This window comes from Acromyrmex echinatior, chromosome 16, assembly GCF_024713525.1.
Source record: "Acromyrmex echinatior isolate Ae372 chromosome 16, ASM2471352v2, whole genome shotgun sequence".
In the NCBI taxonomy this organism is placed as follows: Eukaryota; Metazoa; Arthropoda; class Insecta; order Hymenoptera; family Formicidae; genus Acromyrmex; species Acromyrmex echinatior.
In genome coordinates this window covers 7,633,020-7,654,244 of record NC_141867.1, presented here as the reverse complement: position 1 = coordinate 7,654,244, position 21,225 = coordinate 7,633,020, and the positions used below count along the sequence as shown (strand labels likewise).

At 29.7% G+C, this 21,225-nt stretch overlaps 3 protein-coding genes across 7 annotated transcripts in view; 2 read left to right on the top strand and 1 right to left on the bottom strand.

The window, feature by feature from the left end:
• The window catches only part of LOC105147052 (nicotinate phosphoribosyltransferase), a 31,840-nt gene extending 21,360 nt beyond the window's left edge, over positions 1 to 10,480 (top strand). The window contains exons 2-11 of one of the 4 annotated variants that reach the window (XM_087414811.1): positions 877 to 978; positions 2,152 to 2,322; positions 2,404 to 2,527; positions 3,162 to 3,373; positions 4,617 to 4,735; positions 4,859 to 5,052; positions 7,359 to 7,584; positions 7,954 to 8,274; positions 9,685 to 9,813; positions 10,060 to 10,480. In XM_087414811.1, the coding sequence (XP_087270937.1) occupies positions 909 to 978; positions 2,152 to 2,322; positions 2,404 to 2,527; positions 3,162 to 3,373; positions 4,617 to 4,735; positions 4,859 to 5,052; positions 7,359 to 7,584; positions 7,954 to 8,274; positions 9,685 to 9,813; positions 10,060 to 10,137 (1,644 nt within the window). In that variant the 5' untranslated portion in view covers positions 877 to 908 and the 3' untranslated portion in view covers positions 10,138 to 10,480. Of the gene's footprint in view, positions 1 to 876; positions 979 to 1,775; positions 1,970 to 2,151; positions 2,323 to 2,403; positions 2,528 to 3,161; positions 3,374 to 4,616; positions 4,736 to 4,858; positions 5,053 to 7,358; positions 7,585 to 7,953; positions 8,275 to 9,684; positions 9,814 to 10,059 lie in introns of those variants that run through there. The other 3 variants (XM_087414812.1, XM_087414813.1, XM_087414814.1) reach the window with 3 other exon arrangements.
• The window catches only part of LOC147907109 (uncharacterized), a 105,374-nt gene that overhangs the window by 20,937 nt on the left and 63,212 nt on the right, over positions 1 to 21,225 (bottom strand). The gene's annotated exons all lie outside the window — the stretch shown is intronic.
• LOC105147051 (E3 ubiquitin-protein ligase MARCHF2) lies at positions 11,158 to 16,966 on the top strand. Its single transcript, XM_011057778.2, has 6 exons — positions 11,158 to 13,158; positions 13,438 to 13,617; positions 13,767 to 13,923; positions 14,728 to 14,902; positions 15,238 to 15,428; positions 16,386 to 16,966. Exons 1-6 carry the CDS (start codon positions 13,101 to 13,103, stop codon positions 16,552 to 16,554), a joined length of 930 nt encoding a protein of 309 aa, XP_011056080.1. The 5' UTR covers positions 11,158 to 13,100; the 3' UTR covers positions 16,555 to 16,966.

Here is a 21,225-nt window from a genome sequence, read left to right as displayed (position 1 = left end):
TTCCTTATGTAATTTTTTCATAATTTTTTTGCGCTATTATAACATTGAAAATGAGAATTTTTTTCAGAGAAAATTCGTTGCCTAAATCGCACCATGCCAATATTTTTCATTTAAAATATTACAATAACGTAAAAAATTAAAAAATTATGATTTTTATTTTTTAAATGACGCATTAAACGTGTGTTTTTATACATTATACAGGATGTTCCAGAATTTTCACATATAGAAGAACAATATTTTCCTTTGGCAGAATTAGTTTGGGCAATAGTTTTTAAATTACAATTATTTATTATGGCTAAAATTTTAGTTGCTTCTTTTGACATAAAGAATTGTACTGTGCATTCCGTGTGCACAAATTCTAAAAAACATTTATTTAATATACAAGAAATATATAACGCAAGTATTAACAAATAATAAACTGGCAAATAATCAAGTAATGCTAGTTAACGTTAAGGCTTCTGAGTAATCATCACAGGCCACATTGAATCGTGATGTCAGAAGCGAGAAATGGCACGTTAATTTTTATTACATGCCATTTATAAATAAAGACATTTATAAATAAAAACAAAATGATCGAGATTGCTTTAAAACATTTGTAAAAATGGACGAAAAAATATCCTCCCTGACAGTCAGTAAATAATCGTAAAAAGTAATAAAAAGCATGTAAGTAAAAATATAAGTTACGCTATCCAAATTGTCTTTATTTATAAATGGTACGTAATAAAAATTAACATGTCATTTCTCGCTTCTGACGTCGCGATTCAATGGCTGTGATGACTACTCAGGAGCCTTAAAAATAAAAATAAAACAAATATTAATTATTAGTTTGTTTTTACTGTTAATAAATTGACAAATGGTAGGATTGTTTAACTGCAGATATCTGACGCCGGGGTTTAATACATTTCGAAATGTCAACGGACGTCGGTGGAACATGTTGCAACTCGCGACAAAACGATATTGTTCAGCCATTGCTCACAGGTATGTAACGGAAGAAAAAGGGATGATACGCGCTTCGCGAATTCCGCCTCAGTTATTTGGTCAAGTTAACCTCAGTTTCGTCGCTTTCGTCTTCGATGGTCCTTGGGAATGAATCATCTGCATGAGAGACTCGACCTGTCGCAAAGAGCGATGTTCGCTTTCCAGAAAATGCGTCCTGGACATCGTCTACGCGACAAACGGAAACGAAAACGTGTTTCATGAACAAGAGTAGCGGAGTCGCGTTTTCTCCAACGCAAAAGATTTATTCTTTTTTTCTTTTCTACTTGAATGATTGACAATTTCCTCGACGCCACGACAACAAGATAGCGTGAAACGAGAAGATCATACGGGAACAAAGTATATACGGAATTGTTATGCTAAATTGTACATGATGGTGTTCTTGCCGAACGGAAAGGGTCACTCGTATAACCATGCGAATACAAGTATAGAAAGCGTGATTATGTTTGTAAATGTCCTGATAATGATATAAGCCACACCAACATCTTTTGCTGGCATTTATGTTTGTAATGTGAATTTGCTTAGAATATCATTTAACAGATAGAAGGATTTTTTATATACAAAATAAATAACAATAAATAAAGTAAGAGTCAAACACATTTTAAATTGTAGCACAATTAAATAGAATATATTACAAATAAAGAAAAATAAAAATAAAAAATAGTTTAACATTTGAATTTTAAACTGTTTTTTATTTTTATTTTTCTTTATTTGTAATATATTCTATTTAATTGTGTTACAATTTAAAATGTGTTTGACTTTTACTTTGCCCTTTATTTATTGTTATTCATTTTGCTTAGAATATTTTTTCACAAAACTGCTTTCACATGCAAAAAGATACGCGTGTTATCTTCGGTATGCACTGCAAAACGTAGTCTTGGAGATAAAGCGACGATATGGAGACGTGACAATTTTCCCGTCAGTAAAAAGCGCGATATTAACACAGTTGATATTTAATTATGAAATATTGAAGGTACAATTTGGCATAAAGTGTCAGTAAACGCGATTTGTTTCTTATGTAACTTTCTCTTTTTTTTAATTGATATATCTATAATCAGTTCTCCGTAATATTTTTAAGATGACACTGAATTTTTGAACGTTTTTCATGTTCTAAGTTTTATTTCTCATTTACTGAAGGACAATGCTTGTTTTTAGACTTATATCAAATTACTATGGCTTATGCCTATTGGAAGAGCGGTAAAATGAACGACTACGCTGTATTTGATTTATTCTTCCGCAAGAATCCTTTTCAGGGAGAATTCACGATCTTCGCCGGGCTTGAGGAATGCATAAAGTTTTTAAAGAAATTTCGTTATTCTTCTAGTGGTATTTGCTGAAGCTATTTACAATGCATATATATATATTTTATAAATTACATTATATAATATCTTATTTTTGGCGTCACAGATATCAAGTACTTGAAGTTGATTATGCCTACAGTAGACCAAAGATTCTTTGATTATCTACAAAGTCTCACTGCAAGCAATGTCACAATATACGCCATAGATGAAGGATCGGTCGTATTTCCAAAGTGAGTTTAGAAATATCTTTCTCATTCTCTCTCTTGAAAAGTCAGTTAGAGATACAATAATTTTAGTATTTTAGAAAGTTATATCATTGCAAGAGAAATATGAATTTAAAAAATATTTAATAATTTAAGTAGTCACCACAGCCATATTGAATCGTGATGTCAGAAGCGAGAAATGACACGTTAATTTTTATTACATGTCATTTATAAATAAAGACAATTTAGGTAAAACAAAATGATGAGATTGCTTTAAAAATGGACGAAAACTATGCTCAAGTAACGCAACTAAGTCAAAATGTCGTTTTGACATCATTTTGATATTATCGTGACTTGTGCATACTGTTACTTGGGCATAGTTTTCGTCCATTTTTATTCTCCGCAACAGTCAATAAATAATCGTAAAAAGTAGGCACATTAAGTGCTTTTATTCAATGTGCATGCCGTAGCTTATTTTCACTTACACGTAATCTGTAAATACTGACTTATAAACGGCATGTAATAAAAATTAACGTGTCATTTCTCGTTTCTGATATCATAATTCAATATGGTTGTGATGGCTACTCAGAAGCTTTAATTAATGTTTATTGCAATTTTAATTTATTGTTTGCTTAGATGTAATTGTTGATTTTAATTACAGAATTCCTTTGATGAGAGTGGAAGGATCATTAATAATGGTACAGCTCTTAGAAACAACTCTGTTAACATTGGTCAACTATGCTAGTCTAATGGCGACCAACGCAGCAAGATATCGCATGATGGCTGGGAAAAACATAATGTTGTTTGAATTTGGTCTCCGAAGAGCGCAAGGACCTAATGGAGGATTGAGTGCATCTAAATACAGCTATGTTGGTAAATACTTTGCTTATGCTTATTAAATTTATTATTATTATTATTTAATTAGTGTAATAAAGTACAAACTGCAATTATATTATGAATTTAATGAGAAGTTACAGACCGCATTTTTCATGTTTAAAACAAAATGGTTACTGTATTAACTCTATTACATAAAATGAGCTTCAAAAATAATATTGAATCCAAAATATTCCATTGTATAAGAAATTTGTGTTAATTGCCACTAGTATCAATTGCTGTTTTTTTTTGTATTGCATTATACTAACTGTGCATAGTAATTGTACAATGTTGCAATGGCCTGCATATGAGCGTAAAAGTATATATAATGATATCGACGCCTAATGCCAATTTTTTTTGGTGGAAATGGGTATAAGTCGTAGAAGGTGCTATCGAGAAAAACATAAAGAAAGATTTATGTCAAGAAATAAAGAAAAAACGGTCTATTTCGCATAAGGCGTGAAGATCGGTGTATATCGAAACGCATACGAAATATAGTTTATATAAAAAAAGCGAGAAGAACGGTTCAAATCGCATGAAGTTAAAAAGAAGAGGTTATAAAGCGCAATATATTTTCTTCTTCTCTCTATAAAAAAATTTTATAGTGGTATGTCTGAATCGTCTTAATTTTCAATCCTGTTTCTCGATAAGATAAAGACTATATAGTTTCAACTCGATACATACACAACATATATGCGCGCAACATATATGTCTCATGTGAAACTGCTAAAACTAATTAACTATTATTTTTAAATGCTTGTAGGGTGCGAGTCAACTAAAATATTTACAAACGGAGAAATCATTGGCAGTTTTAATTTAATATTTAAATATGGACTAAAGACAATCGGAAATATTTTCATTGTTTAACAAATGTTTGTAAAAAATTGACTATATAACGCTAATATATTTTTAAAACTGCGAACATATTTTAATATATGAAACGTAAGCAAATTAAAAATTAGAAACATTTAAAATTTAATTTTCAGTAATTAACACGTATTTACATTATATTATGCACGAATTAAGTGATAATTTATATATTGTTTGTAATAATTTAATATTTATAAAAATTTTTTTGTCAACATTGAGAATGACTCGATCGGTGTCGAAACGTTTGTTTTGTTGTTTCATATTTTCATATTTATATATTTTCTTCGTTTTATATCTCTGGCTCATAGTCCTTCAAAAATTTTGATTTTATTTAAAATTTCAATTAAGTTAGAAGTAATTTATTATGTTACAGGTGGATTTGATGGGACTAGTAATGTCTTGGCTGGGAAGCTGTTCAATATACCTGTACGTGGCACACATGCACATTCATATATCACGTCTTTCACCGACATCAGCGATCTTCAAGAGAAAGTAGATATATTCAACACGAATTTCCTCTAAGTTAATTAAATTAACTTTAATAAATGTTAAATTGAAATTCTGCATAATATAACTGAAAGGAAGAAAAAAAAGATTGATCTGTTTCTCTCGCAGACATTGGCGCATAAGCAAACGGGTGGCATTTTAGATGTATTGGAACTCGCTTGTAAGTATCGCGAGGCTGTTGCCGACGATTTGGGAGTTTCAGCTTCTCAGGCGTCTGATGGAGAATTAGCGGCTTTGATCAGTTATGCCATAGCTTTCCCGGAAAGATTTACTGCTCTTGTGGACACGTATGATGTTAAGAAGTACGTAATTGTGTCGCTCGTTTATTTAATGCTTTTAAGTAGAAAGCTCAATGTTTATTTTTTAAATTGGCATTTTTCAAGCTTTGGTTAATTTTCTTTCGATGCACACTCGTCTCAATTTTACATTAATGTATGGGATTTGGATAATACTTTGTTGTTTATATTTATTTCTTTTATATTACTAGTATACTATATTTCACATATATTTCACAAATAGCTTTATTATGCTTTTGATTATTTTATATATACATATGTGTTATTTCAATAATTTTATACAGTATATATAGATATTTATGTTGCATATGTAGTATTTAAATTAACAAAAAGTGAAGATATTTTAGGAATAAATCTTTAAAATTGATTATTTAAAATAAAAATGATTTAAAATATTGTAGGCACATATTTTGAGACATTACGTATACTGTGCACGTCAATTGCTGTCAATGCATGAATTAGCTTATATTTTTTATGTATGCAGTAGAGAGAGTTTGTGACACACATACATTTAATTATGCATAGATGTAGAGTATACTATATATAATTTGTAATATGTATCATAATTATAATTTCAAAGATCAAATGTTATAATTTTTACTATAAAGTTTCTTTTTTTTGTCTCGTATATACTCATCTTCTACTTAAAGAAATGAAAAGTAATTAACGTAAATCCATATTTCAATGAGACAGAAGTATATTCTTAATTCGATATCATTAGCGATTCTATAATTTAGTTTTGTCAGCGCGAACAGGCACGATGGCATGCGTATACACACTGCGGCTTAACAGGAGTGTGTTTGTAACATTGAGACATCAACTAAAACTTCTATAACTTCGCAACTTTACAAGAATGGCTTTTTAGATGAGGCGGATTGGGTGAGCTCTGTATAAGCTCTACATCGTTCTGTTTGCCTGTTTTGCGGAATGCAATGCTTTTTCTTCCTTCTTTTTTTCAAATGCTTTGCGAATCATATTTTAATTTTTTTACACCACCAAAGCCTATTCCTTCATAAGTAATATTATAGTTGCATTTAGTGGGATATATAGAAAGTTATTTTGATATATTTCTAGAACTTGAAGCTTCTTTGAATTTTAATAGCTGATAATATATTAATTTAATTTACTCCTCTATTTTTCACTTAGAAAAGGTTGCAAATATACTGTAAAATGGACAAATTGCAAATTATCGTATCACGCTACTTCTATGACGTGCCAATTAGAGATAAAATAACCAAAATCTTATTTTTCATTAGAATTTAGTTGTTAGCCATTATATATTTGTAATGCCCTTCCCAATTCTGCTCTTTAATTCTTTCGAAAATTGACATGGACACATTTTATATGTTACACAAATATATTATATATTGATAAATATATTATATATTATATATTTTGTTATTTAAACATATATGCAATTTCGTCGCGAATTTTTGTCACAAATTTAATATACAAAACTGCCACACTACTAAAATATTATACAAAAGAAAATGTATTCTAAAAAAAAAATATATTTGTAAATAAAACGTTACATTTATCATGACATGTTTATATCATCGATATATGTAATGTTTATATACCAATTGGCTATATATTTGTATATTTGCTAGAATATCATATACTTTTTTTTATTGGAAACGTAACTTAATGACAATACAATAATTGGTTGAAATACTTTTTACTCTCTTATGTTATCTATTTATACTATCTCTATTTATACTAATTGTGAATGCGCAAGTTTATGTAGTTGTACTTATTTTATTGTGTGCTTAATCTTTTGTGTGCAATGTTTCTTGATTCTAAACTTGACAAATCTAAAAAAATAAATTTAATAATACTCTTGAAGCTTCCACTTTCTATATAAAGATTATGCGTTTCGCAGGATTCCTCCAATGTTTCGTGAACCTTGCAATCCACTTCATCAGGGCGATAGTATCAGGCTGCTTTTCGCCCTGATGAAATGGACCGCAAGATTCACGAAACGTTGGCATTTCAAGAATGGATCTGGATACGGAGGAAACTCGTATAATCTTTATAAAGTAAATTTAATGTTGCAAAAAGTAAAAGTAAGTGACAGAAATTCATTTTTTAATTTAAATTGAAACGGAAATACAAAGAATTTATTTTCACACACAGAATACATTGCCAAGTTTAGGCTTTATTTTATACAATTGTTATTAAATTATAATAGCATAAAAAGTGTGACAAGATTGCTTTTTAATTAATTAACTTAGTTGATAGATAAACTAGATTAGTGTTAGTTACTTAGATATCTCATGGATATGTACAATATTTTATATATATCCAAATAGGAGCGGTTTGTTAAACTTCTGTGCAGTAGCGTTAGCTTTGAACAACTTGGGATATAAAGCTATCGGTATCAGGATTGACAGCGGTGATTTAGCATATCTTAGTAACGTTGCGAGAGATATTTTCGAGAAAATTGCCATCAAGTACGACATACCGTGGTTTGCAAAATTGATGATTTGCGTGTCCAACGATATCAACGAACAGACTATAATAAGTTTGAACGAGCAGGTAAAAATTTACAAATCGCGAATGTAAAAAATATATACTCTCTAAATCTGAATCAGTGGAGAGTCACTAATTATCCAATGGCATACTTGGCACTGATATATAATCAATGAAGTTCAACTAAAAAAAGAAAGAATGTTTGAGTATAATTAAAATATTGATATTTGCACGTTAATTTTAATTTTCCAATATCATACTCATTGAATTTAAATACTAAAACAAGTTAGTTAGATCACATAATAAAGATTAGCTAGGTTAAAGATCTCACATTTAATTCACTGATTATCAGTGGCATATTTGGCACTGATATCAGTGATTATCCACTGATTCAGATTTAGAGAGTAATTAAAAAAAAAAATGAATATTTTCCAGGACCATAAAATTGATTGTTTCGGGATTGGAACACATCTTGTAACATGCCAAAGACAACCGGCTCTGGGATGCGTTTACAAAATGGTAGAAATTAATAATAAGCCGAGAATCAAACTGAGTCAAGAAGTTGAAAAGATTACAATACCAGCCAGAAAAAATGCTTATAGACTGTACGGGTCGGATGGCTACGCATTGATAGATCTTTTACAGTTAACAACAGAAGATCCACCGCAAGTAATGCAGAAGATTCTCTGTAGGCATCCGTTTCAGCAAACAAAAAGATCTAATGTTACACCATCCCGAGTGGAGTCTCTGTACAAGGTAGATATCATCTAGTTAAAATAATAAGTTTTCAATATAATTATAATAAGTTTGGCTATTATAGGAATTAGCGCTGTAACTATGTGCGCGATAAATTTCAATATTATTAAATTGTATCTCTCATATTTAATTAATAATTCGTACATGTTTTGGCTAACTTTTTAGCCATCTTTAGTATATTCAGATGAATCAATGGTAAACAATAAAGATGTATAAAACGATAGCATCCACATATTTTTGCCATTTAATATCCGCAATGTTTCCATGTGAGATGATCAATCAACTATTTATTGGAGAGAAGACGCAACCAATTAATTAGCAGGATGGTATAACAATGGTTAAGCGCCTTTAAGTGATTTACAAAGTTTATTCATAAATTCTAAATATAGCCGTTATTCATCTCTATCAAAACACTGCTGATAAACGTCATTGATATAACAATTTAGTCAATTAATAATTAAAATAGTTTCGCAATAAAAATTTTGTTCATTTAGCACCGAAGTGAACTGTTATCTTGTTAAACTTAAACTATGAAATGTTAGGGTTTTTTTCGAAAGTCTTTACTGAATGTTATGTGTCAAAATTATGTAGTTAAGAAAATTAAAGCACTTTTAGGATCGGTTCATATGTCCTAAACTATCGTTTTTATATTATTGCTTATCATAGATTCATCTATATACTAAAGATTGTTAAAAAGTTAACCACCAACCAAACCAAAAAAAAAAAAACATATACGCAAAATTATTAATTAAATACGAGAAATACAACTTAATAATATTGAAATTTCAAAATATTAGGCATTTTAGAAAAATTGTCAAATTATTCAAGTATTCAAACAACTTCAAGTCAAAAAAATATATATTCGATTATATCAATCCTTAGTAATTCTCAAGGTACTAAAATTTTACCTTATATGGTGTTGGATTCAAGTTTCTTTTATGATCGTTACGTAATGAATTGAGAGATAATAATATTGAAATTTATCGCGCACATAGTACGTAACGTTAATTCTCAATAGCCAAACTTATTATAATTATATTGTTTATATCAAGGGATTAAGATTATCATTCATTTAAATAAGTTTTCAATTAAAAATGAAATTTAGACCGATAAAAATAAATCAAATAAAAAAAATATATAATTTTCAAATTATACTACATAATATATTATAGATAATAATATATGAATGTTTGAAATTTTATATTCTGTACAGTTTAGATTTCCTCGATCAATTTATAGTTAATTTAAATTTTTCTTTTGTAAATTTAATTATTCCATTGCACTGTTTTTATATAACTATTTTATAAACTATTTGTCATTATTTTATAAGTGACTTTATACATATTATTATTGATATTATTGACGTTAATAATATTTATAATACTTATAATAAGTAAAAACATCTTATAGATATACTGGAAAGACGGCAAATTGTGTCAGCCATTACCTACTTTGGAAGAAATCCGCAACAAAGTGCAAGAATCTCTCAAAACATTGCGTAACGATTATAAAAGAAACTTGAATCCAACACCATATAAGGTAAAATTTTAGTACTTTAAGATTAAAATTTTTGTTTAGTCTTTGATACTAAGGATTGATATAATCGAATATAGATTTTTCGACTTGAAGTTTGACTTGAGTAATTCGACAGTTTTTCTAAAATGCCTAATATTTTGAAATTTTTAGTTCAGATATTATTAAAGTAGATACTATTGTTCATGAAAATCTCGAAAAAATGTACGATAGATTATATAAATATGTTTTTTTTCTTAATGCCTGTTACAGGTAGCTGTCAGTGATACTTTATATAGATTTATAAACGAATTATGGTCTCAGAATGCGCCGATTGGAGAATTACGGTGAAGCATATTACTTTTATACAAGAGTATCGTTAAACTCTCTAGCAACTATAAATACAGAGTAATAACAGAATCAAGAATCACAGATTTGAGCTGCGTTCGGCAATGCAAATCCGAGATGTCGGAATGCTCTTATAGCATATGTCACGTGTACTGTAAAAAAAAAGCACTCCGACGCCTCAGATTTGCATTACCGAACGCAGCTTTGCTAAGGAAATGCATAAGTCTTTTTTTTCAAAAACAATATAAGAGTAACATATCGTTGTAATCGAGCATATATGTATATATCATAAATGTGATTGTATCGTGGAATGTAATAACAAAAAAGAAAGAGCAAGGATCTTAAAGAGCATTTTTTACATTTTCCATTTTCCATTGTTGAAAATATCGAATTATCACCATCGCAACAGTATATTTTGATAAATCTTGCGCAAACAATCGTTTATAATATATTACCGATGTGAGCCTGGCGTCCAACTTTATCAAAAATAAAAATTAATACCGTAACGCGTTTGTATTTCATTTGTACCTGTTTGTACCGATCATCATTTCGTTTGTACCTCAAACAGCTTCTCAAAAATCTTAAAATTGCGCGCTGATCATTTTTTTATTTTTTACCTTTTGTTTAACTGTTTGAGATACAAATGAAATAATGATCGGTACAAACGAAATACAAACGCGCTACGGTATTAATTTTTATTTTTGATAAAATTGGGTACCAGGTTCATATCGGTTAATATATTTGTATAGTTTTACGATTTATATAGAGCAAGATATTCCGTTACAAAAATCTATTTACGAGCAGTAGCTTCGCACACATACGTATTTTTATTCTTATTTTTAAAAAAAGTACAAAATAGTATACAAAAAAGTTGTGTGTGTATGTGTGTATGTGTGATTTTAGGCATGCATAATTCAAATTTCCTAGTCATGATTAACACCATAGAAAATAAATTCTATAAATTAAGATTATATATGTATATACATGAATGATAGATAGAATATAAAATACCAGATATTTCCAATTTTAATTTTTGAAGTTAATTATATTACATCATGATTGTAAGCTATTATCAGATCCAAAAAAATTTTATGAATTTAATTTTAATGATGAAAATCTAAGTCAATGGTTATAGACTGCTATTTCGAGGATGATATGGAATGATTAGAGTATGTAAGATGTTTTTATCGTCGTTTCCTGCTGCGGTTGAAGAAATGAGGCAGCTACAGCATCCAAGATGGCGAGTATCGTTCCAATTGGATTGGATACTAGATTTTATTCGAGAAACAAGTATGCTTAGCGCCTTTTTTATACTCTTCCGAGGACAGCACGCGATAACATGTAATGTTAATGCGTTAATGTAAGTAATATGTAAGACATAAATTGTGTTATAAACTGATAAAAACTCTGTAGAGTCGAAACTTTTTTTACAATATATAGTCCTTATTTTAAATATATTTTAATTCAAAATCTGCTCGTTATTGGTCGTTTATTATATATTGTTTTGCTGTGTATACATGATTGAAAATACTTCAAAGAACGGCAATATATGGTAGCATAAGCGTTTCACTAAATTTTTATTATTTTAATCACGTTATTGCTGATCTTTCTCTTCTTTTTCTTTTTTTTTGTTATACTTTCTGTCGAGCGCAATGCTGACGCGACATAATATATTAAAATAAACTAAAATAAGATAATAACAATTTAATTGCAACATCACGTTCGACCGTGATGTTACCGCGTGCTGGAAAGGTTCTCGGAAGGGTATAAAAAAGGCGCTAAGCATACTTGTACTCTTCAGCAGCCGCAGCAAGAAATGACGACAAAATTAGTGACGTCTTTACTTTCTCGCAGCACTGCCACAGCTACGATGATTTTTGGAACGACGTTAACAGTGATGCCAGTGTTGGCAAACAATTTTAGAACACAGCTTTTGTAATACGTTTCATGGGACATATAGAAATGAGTTTTGCGTAACGCAACACATTCATTTTATGTACATTCATGTACGTTCAGTGTATACAGTTTCTAAAGTTGCAGTTTCTTTCGTGCATTTGATTTTCTCATTTCAATTTTCATATAGAACTTTGATATTTTTTATTATTTCATAAAACGAGTTGATGTCTTCCGAACCCTAACAAGGATATATCAAATCCTAAAGAAAATTTCTAAAAGATGGATTCTGATCAGCTAGCACTGTTCATTATTGCTTTCCGTAAAAAAATATCGTCAGAAACTTGATCGTTTAGCGGAGATTAAATTAAAAAAAAAAAACTAATTAGGGCTCTGTATTTATTAAATATACTTAAAAATAAAAATAAAGTGATGCAAAAACGAAATTTATTTTCTTCTTATTCTTTTAATATTTATGAAGGTCACACATATTGCCTTGATGTAAAACCGCGTAACATAGTATACTTTAAAATTGTGCACGAGTTTAGTAAAAGCGTAACGACTCGAAAAATGGTCCCCGATTGGTTACATGATACGCATTACGCAGAAAATCTGTGTCATGGGACGGCACCCTTAAAGTTTCTAAGAGCGTTATTTTTATTCTTTGGTCTTCAATTTATAAGTAATAGTAAGTTTATAAGTAAGAGTGATGAAGATAAAATGAAGTTATTACAGCATAAGCGTATGAACGTAGCCATAGAGTTTCTGAGCTAATTAATCGATTGTTCATAAAAAAAATCGATCGCATCATATGACTTGGGCCATGGTCAAAGTCTCGCTACAAATGCTTTGAAGCATTTGATGGACCAATTAGAAGAAAGAATTTTATAAACTGACTAATTAAACAACGCTTCAAAGTATTTGTAGCATCGCGTTGACCATACCTCTAATAACGTGACATGCACAAATGAGTACATACATCTGCCAATAGTGGCGGATTGCTGAAAATTTTAGAGGAAAATTTTAGATTTCATCGGAAGCGCGTACATCAAAATGCGCGCAAAACATCTTTGATGTCACACGTCGAGAACGCAGAGCCTAAAAATGACAGCGGACGTACGAATGAGATAGGTTAGCGTTAATTTTTTCATCTGACAACATCTGATATTTTGTACAAGGTTAATATAATAAATTAACACACATAATTTAAATTATATTTAGTTAACTAAGAAAATTTTATGTGCAAAATAAGATTTTTCAAATTTTCGAAATCTTATTACTCCTTCAAAATAGATAAAATAATTAATAACTTGTGTGTGTGTGTATATATATATATATATATATATATATATACAGATATATTAAAAGTATATTATATAACATTTCATATCACATTGCATTTATTAATAGCGAACGAACGCGATAAATCCGTCGTGCAAGCAAGTCCGGAAAGTTCTGTCAATGTAGAGATATCAGCATCCAGTCGGATATCACTATCCAAAACGAGTCAATTATTGGATAACATAAAATCTGATCTAGAAACGGAGGAAAATGACGAGAAATGTGACGATATATTACAAGATAAAGATAGTATGTATTTTTATTATTAAATTCTGTATCTCTATTTTATATCAAAGGAAATAATTACGTTATAATTCATATTAGAACATTAATAACTATTAATCTCTGTCAGATGATTTTAAAATAAGTGGCATCATATTAGAATAAAATAATTTCAGACACATGTATTGCCTCAGGCGACATTTGTAGAATCTGTCACATGGGCGGATATGCCCCTAGCGCGGACAACCATCTATCACCATGTAACTCGGAAAATCTGATTGATCAGACATCGATTCTGTCAAATTTTGTCGGTCCTTTGATTTCAGCTTGCAAGTAAGTTTTCGTTTCATTCGAGAAAGCTAATTAGAAAAAGCTAAGATAAATTCAACAAATACATTTACAAGTTTTACAGATCTCAGATCTCTGATTTATCATGTAAGAGAATTATTTTCTCTCCTTTTTCTAACATAATATTAAAAATAATGTTTTCGAGGGAAAACATAATATCGAAAATATTATATTTATCTTTGGAAAGTAATTTTTTCTTGGATATTAATATTTTCGTATTATTTGCCGATTTACATATCGACGTGTATCTTTTAGAGTGATATTTCTACTATACATCTCTCGTTTTTCGTAATTTTTTTTCTCATAGTATTAATTAGACAAGACAAGACTTACATTTCATTCAACATATCATTGATTTAAATTTTGGAAAAATTAATATCCAATTTGTTGGACATTAATATTTTCATTTAAGATTGGACATTAATATTTTTAAGTTATCAACGATATGTCAAATTAAATTCTCAGACAAGACTTACATTTCATTCAACATATCATTGATTTAAATTTTGGAAAAATTAATATCCAATTTGTTGGACATTAATATTTTTAAGTGATCAACGATACGTCAAATTAAATGTAAGACATGTGTGTGCCTGAGAATTAAGAAAAACATTGAAAAAAAATTTCAATCAGAACAAGAAACGTATCGTAGAAATACCGCTCCGAACGACGCGCGAGTAACATGTAAATCGACAAATTATCATTGTGAATGGAAATCGCATGATAAGAGACTCAGCTTAGTTAAGAAAAGCGGCTGTCCTTTCTCATAAACCTTTAATGGTGCGACAGATGCCGTGGTACAGTGGCTCTGGTGCACGTCGAGTGTCTCGAGAGATGGCTAACCGAGTCCGGTCGTGCGAGATGCGAACTTTGCGGCTACAAGTATGCAATCAGGAGGGTACGGCGTCACACCTTCTTTCAAAGCATCGTAATATGGTTCCGCACCATAATAGCTACTCGACAGGTGAGAGAGATCGTTAACTTTTCCATCTACATTCATTTCAGATACCGCTAGACCTAAAGCTTCTTTAATTAAATCTTTGAATGATACTCTATCGTTAATATATATAATAATATATATAAGATACATTGCATTAAGCATTTTAAATCAATATTAGGAATATTATAAAGCTACAAAATGTTGAATATTATCGCTGCAACGACATAACAAATCATGCAAAATTAAAATTATCTTATAAGTTGTGATAGAACGTTTAATATGATATTTTTCTCCGTGTAATTAGGCTTTTAATTACTCTATTAATTATCTCTACTTAATACGTTCTCTTTTTCGAGAAGATGCTACTTGACATTGGGTATTTGATAATGACCACACCTGTGGCTGTGTTTTCCTGCTATCTGTGCGCCTTGGCTTTGAAAATGTTGATGCGAAATGGCTTTTACGAGATACCCTGGATGATAGTTGCTATGTTGCCAACCTGCTTATTGACGCTGATAGCTTATTGGCGATGGATAATTACGTTAGGGAGGTACGCTATAAAACTTAAATCAGTTCGCGCTCGTGCACGGATAAAAATAGTCGTTAATGGAAATTAGTTAATTAAGGTATTAGCCAGCATAATTGCGTAATTATAAAAAAATTGGAGAAGCTAAAAACTACAAAACCATGTCTCGAAATTAATTTCATTAAAAAAATAACACTGATATTTGCGAGGTTTTTTTTTTGTCTATCCGAATGGTGATTTATGTATTTTTATCTGCTGAAAAAGAATATAAAATAAAAAAAATTCTATCACTCACAGATTTAAAAAAATCGAAGACTATTTTTAAAAAAATTTCACAAATTATTTTGTTTATTATACAATATTATGTTCTTTATTATTTATGTCGTTCGCTCTTTGCCCTTATTTTATTCTATATTATTTTATACGATAGTAAATCAAGAGTTGCATCGAACAAAAACAAGATAAGATTATACTATATTTACTTTTCGAGATTAAATTTATATGCAAGTTTATGCACATGAATATCTTTCCAGAATGGCCGTTGACCCATAATTTTTTTGTGACCATTAAAATCGTAATTTTTTAAACTATTAGAATCTCAATCAATATTTTTGAGGAAAGTCTACGGTAAGATTTCTGTACAGTTAGTTAAAGAAGTGTCTGCAAGCCTTATCTGTCACTAAGTTATACGTGAAAGGCTACATTTTCAACATTTTTTTCTCTCTTATTTCATTGTTAACCTATCATTAACCTACGTAGAATTTTGTACATGTCACTTTCGGTACTTTAACTTCATTATATATGTATACAAAAATTAGATATTTCTATGGTAATTCGATTTACTAAGAAACCACTTTAATCAAAATTATTATTTAATGTAATTAAAGAACAATCTGCTCCGTGTTATCGCAGAGATCAGCGAAATAATAATATATCATAATTATATAAATCGTTAAAATATATTCTTCTCATATATTGCAGATTGCATGGCCATCGATGGAGACGTTACTGGAGAAACAATTTCGTGGTTCGTTTGATTCCCGATAACGACATTGAGAACAGCCTCGACCCGCAAAGCTCGAATGATTATTTTAATGTGCGAGAGGATTTTGAGCAATGGAGACTCGAGGAGAACGACGAATTCGCATGACTTTTGACCTTGTCAACCGCACGCCAGGAATAATCTTTTAATTACGACTATTTTCTATTTTTATATCTTCGTCTTATCGGAATCTTTATACGGCTGCACTATTTAATTGCAATTTATTAATTGGACATTTCAATTGAAGCTCATTGCCGCATAATAAAGGCGATTCACTGTATCAGAGTTAAATTAAGATGCGCATATTTCGGAATGCTTCCAGAAATTCACGCGTGCACGAATTTTATAATATTATTTAAATATCTTGTACTTTTATATAATTCTAATGCTTGATTAAAATAATTTAAAGATTATTGATGTTTTGGCACTCTCATTAAAATGTCTCGTGTAACGAGAGAGAAAAATGTTTGGTAATTCAATTGTATGATAAAATAATTATTATTATAATTAATTAAGAGCTCATACTTTTTATAGTTATTATTCTATAATATTAGAAATAATAATTATATTTATAGTTCTAAAAAACAAATATATAAAAGGTAGTATAAAAGAAGGGCAAAGAGAACCAATAACGTATAAAAGGATTTTAATTTAAATAAGCAAAATTAATACAAAACAATTATTAGGTGTTGGAATTAATTCGTAGCGTTTTTTAATGAAAGAATGTTATTTATTTCACATGAGCATTAAAAAATACATTAATGAAAGTACTTCCCATCACTTGTAAAACGCTACGAATTAATTCCAACATCTAATAAAATAAAATAAATCAAACGTTTCAACTCTAATCGAGTCATTTTCAATGCAATCTTACAATAATATAAACATTGTTCTAAATTAAAAATTCGTACATAATCTTACAATATTCTTACAATTCCTTAATATAAAATCTTTTCTTTCTGTGTAATACGCTGCGAGTCATTTTTATCAAGAATTAACAAAGTCATAAGAAAATTCTTAGTAAATCTGTTAAGAGTCCAATAATACACAACGAGAAAAAACTGTAAAATGTGGTCCATTTCGTGGTACAATAAAATAGTCTTTTTAATTTAATAAGTTATTATAAGCAAGTTCGCAAAGGTAACAAGCATCTGACTTACATGATGTCAAAAAACGAAATCGGACTCTTAACAGATTTACTAAGAATTTTTTTATGACTTTGTTAATTCTTGATAAAAATGACTCGCAGCGTATTACACAGAAAGAAAAGAGAGATTTTATATTAAGGAATTTAAGTAAGAATATTATAAGATTATGTACGAATTTTTAATTTAGAACAATGTTTATATTATTGTAAGATTGCATTGAAAATGACTCGATTAGAGTTGAAACGTTTGTTTTATTTTATTTTAATTGTTTTGTATTAATTTTGCTTATTTAAATTAAAATCCTTTTATATATTATTGGCTCTTTGCCCTTCTTTTATACTACCTTTTATTTATAAGTACAGAGCCTTTTTTATTACTTTTAAACAAATATATGTTGACATGAAAAATAATGATTAATTATAGTTAAATTCTGATAATTGCAACCATATTTTTCTCAATGTGTTGCTTTTAATTGAACAGAAGTGTCACGAACCTGTTCTTGGCATAAATAGTATATGAGATAGATAAAACTGCAGAAAAGGGGAGTACTCGTTGACGACCTTGATCTTGACATATGTCAAGATCATCAACCTAAGTAACTTCCAACAAGTTTTAGCCGTCGCTCGTTATTTGTTAAAAAGTTATTAACAAATTTGTTAAAAAGTTTAAAAAATAATGTCTCTTCTACAGTATGAAACAAAAATTTCCTGCTTTAAAATATATTTTACGACTTTCCATGCAAAGAGACTCTTACCTCCCCCTTCTTTGGGGACGCACGACTTTCCGATGAAATATTTTTATACGACATGAGCAAAAGCGGACGCAAAAGAAATCAAAGGACGAGTGAATAAACCTGCTCTCGAGTGATCGTTGTGCAGAATCCCGTTGGATCTCACTTTCGTTTTATTGAGATCAATTGCCCGCACGCGGCTGTATTATTTATGTATGTCTCGTACAGTAAAAAAGGATTAAATTCATTAATGGTCATGTTCCCGCCTACTCGCCATGTCGCGTTGTAAAATTCTCAAAAATACTTCTGAATCACCATTAATGTTGCAGTTTTGACGTCGTTTGCATTTCCTCATTACAATAAGCTATAATATGTTATTGTCGAACAATATTGATACGTTGAATTTATTGACCATTATTAATATTTTTTACGATTTATTTAAATTATCTTAATGGCGTCTCGGAACTATTAGTCATTGTTACTTAGGCACCTCAAATTGACATGTACGATATATAATATAACTACTGTCAAATGTAATTACTATTTCAGTATAAAATAATAATTGTTGCTTGCGAAAACAAGTTTCACGCAGCATGAAAGATTCAGAGAGAGAGAGAGAGAGGGACTTAATTAACTGTCTTAAGATATATCAAATTTTATTTTGATCAAATTCTATTTTATCCAAATTTTATTTATTTCAATAATTTTATTATTATTTCTTAATGGAAATTATAACTTCGTAGATGTACCATTGAGTATATAAAATATATTTGAGAAGTATTCATTTTTAGTAAGAACCAAGATATTGCAGTAAAATACACTGCGTTAAAATAAAAAAAATTCTCAGAAAATTTATTTCGAAGATTATTATCTTCGTATTTTTTTGCATGTGAAACAAGAGTCTGCATGCAATCTATTGCAAGAAATTCACACAGATAGATATCTACATGTCGAGTCGCACCCAGCACAAAAACATTCTGCAATTAATTCACTTATATAGAGCTTTCACCATCTCTGGAAAAAGAACATCAAATACAGACAGAATTCATTTAGAGCTTTACAAAAAAATGGACACGAAAAAAAACATAATCAAAATAATCAATAAATGCAAACAAGATAACGATCTCTGACATAACTCTGAATCAAACGATAGGATCCTATTCATTCTTCTATATGTCAAAGGAATAATAGATCGAATTGACAGGATATTAAATACAATATCCGAACTATCTTCAAACCATTCAAAAAGATAGAACTCGAAAAGATAGAAAATCCTAAAAATCAAAGACTTCCACTTAGCTCCGGAGTATACAAAATATCTTGTTCCTGCGATAAAGTATACATTGGAGAAACTAGAAAAATGGTTAACCTACGGATAAAAGAACCAACGTGATGTCAGGCTAAAACACGTCACGCAATCAGCGTTATCAAAACACAACATCGAAACAGGACATCAAATACTGATGTACAAAATAGACCACAATAGCCATTATTACATCATACTTTCCAAGTATAGAGAAGTCATAGAGATACAAAAACACCCTAAAAATTTAAATAGAGATAATGGCTATAACATAAATAAAATATGAAAAATCATTGTCCCAGTGTGGTTATTGAAGACTAATCGATGGAAGTCTCAAGAATATTTTGAACCATATTATTGAAATCGGCTGCTTGTTCGATCTTCAATGACTGTTAGAATTGATTCATTAATGAGTCGGCTCTTTCGTTCGTTGATGCCATTAAGTTTAACGGTTTAATTAAAGCTAAATGATGCTAATCGATACATTTTATCACGTTTACACTTCTTTCTCGACAACGTTGTATATACTCGTTTTTAAAAAATAGAATTTTTCCCTTTAAAAATGAGATTCTCGTGATCAACACCGGCAGTTGCTTAATCGATTATCATTATCGATGATGGTTTAGCGATGTCGATAATGAGGCGTCAAACATGTATAAAATGATTTTACTCAAGTAATTCTACTTGACTAGATAATCTAGCTTTCGAACCAAAGAAAATTGAAAACCGTGCATCGTTCCCATTAATACGTGAGAACCTAATCAACTTTGCTACTGTTTAATAATGAGAACCGCTGCTCGAAATCCCTATGACGACCTGCTGCATGTAGTTTACATTTTAATGCGCGATAATGACCGGCATGCGTCGTCGTTGATTCATAACGGAATAATTATACTTGTCTGAGTATCGCGCTTCTCGTTCGAAACAAATTTTCATACAGAATATTTAATTTGTATGAAATATGCGTATTAATCTTCACTGAAACAGAAATGAGTGAATAAAATTATTAATTCAGAATAAGAATTTCATTCACTCAGGAATACTTATCTGGAGTGATTTTTTACACCTCAGAAGCGAGAAAATGAGTACTTTTTATCTATAATGACACCATTTAATGACAAAACGTTATTATTTCTTAGCGTTTAATAAATAATAATTACCCACGTAACACAGCAGTGCTTATAAAGCGCTAAAAAGTGTTTATGCGGATGTATTCTTTAGCAGTTCTTTAGCGCTTTTAAAGCCAAAATACAATAAATCAATATTTTTCTCATAATTCTGAGTTTTGTTATAATATAGTAAATAAAAGGTCTTTCCTTCAAAACTGAATACTGTAATTTTATTCTATTCAAATTTATTTATATCTTGAATCTTAACTGGGAAATTAATTCCTTTAGCAAATTTTTATATTTTTATGTATTATATTTTAAAGCCTTTTGTGGGTCCTTTTTTTGGGTATGCACAATGCACATTGAATTGAATATCTAAAACAATCATTATCATTGTTTTTTACATTGATACATACTTGTTTTTCTTTAATCCATTCTGGAAGTTCTATATATAATTTTTCACTTAACGGTATTATTTGTATTTGTTTA

Coding starts and splice junctions, on each gene's coding strand:
- LOC105147051 (XM_011057778.2), top strand. CDS start 13,101: ATGTCACACGTCGAGAACGCAGAGCCTAAAAATGACAGCGGACGTACG. Junction 13,159..13,437: donor CGGACGTACGAATGAGATAG/GTTAGCGTTAAT, acceptor ATTTATTAATAG/CGAACGAACGCGATAAATCC. Junction 15,429..16,385: donor TGGATAATTACGTTAGGGAG/GTACGCTATAAA, acceptor CATATATTGCAG/ATTGCATGGCCATCGATGGA.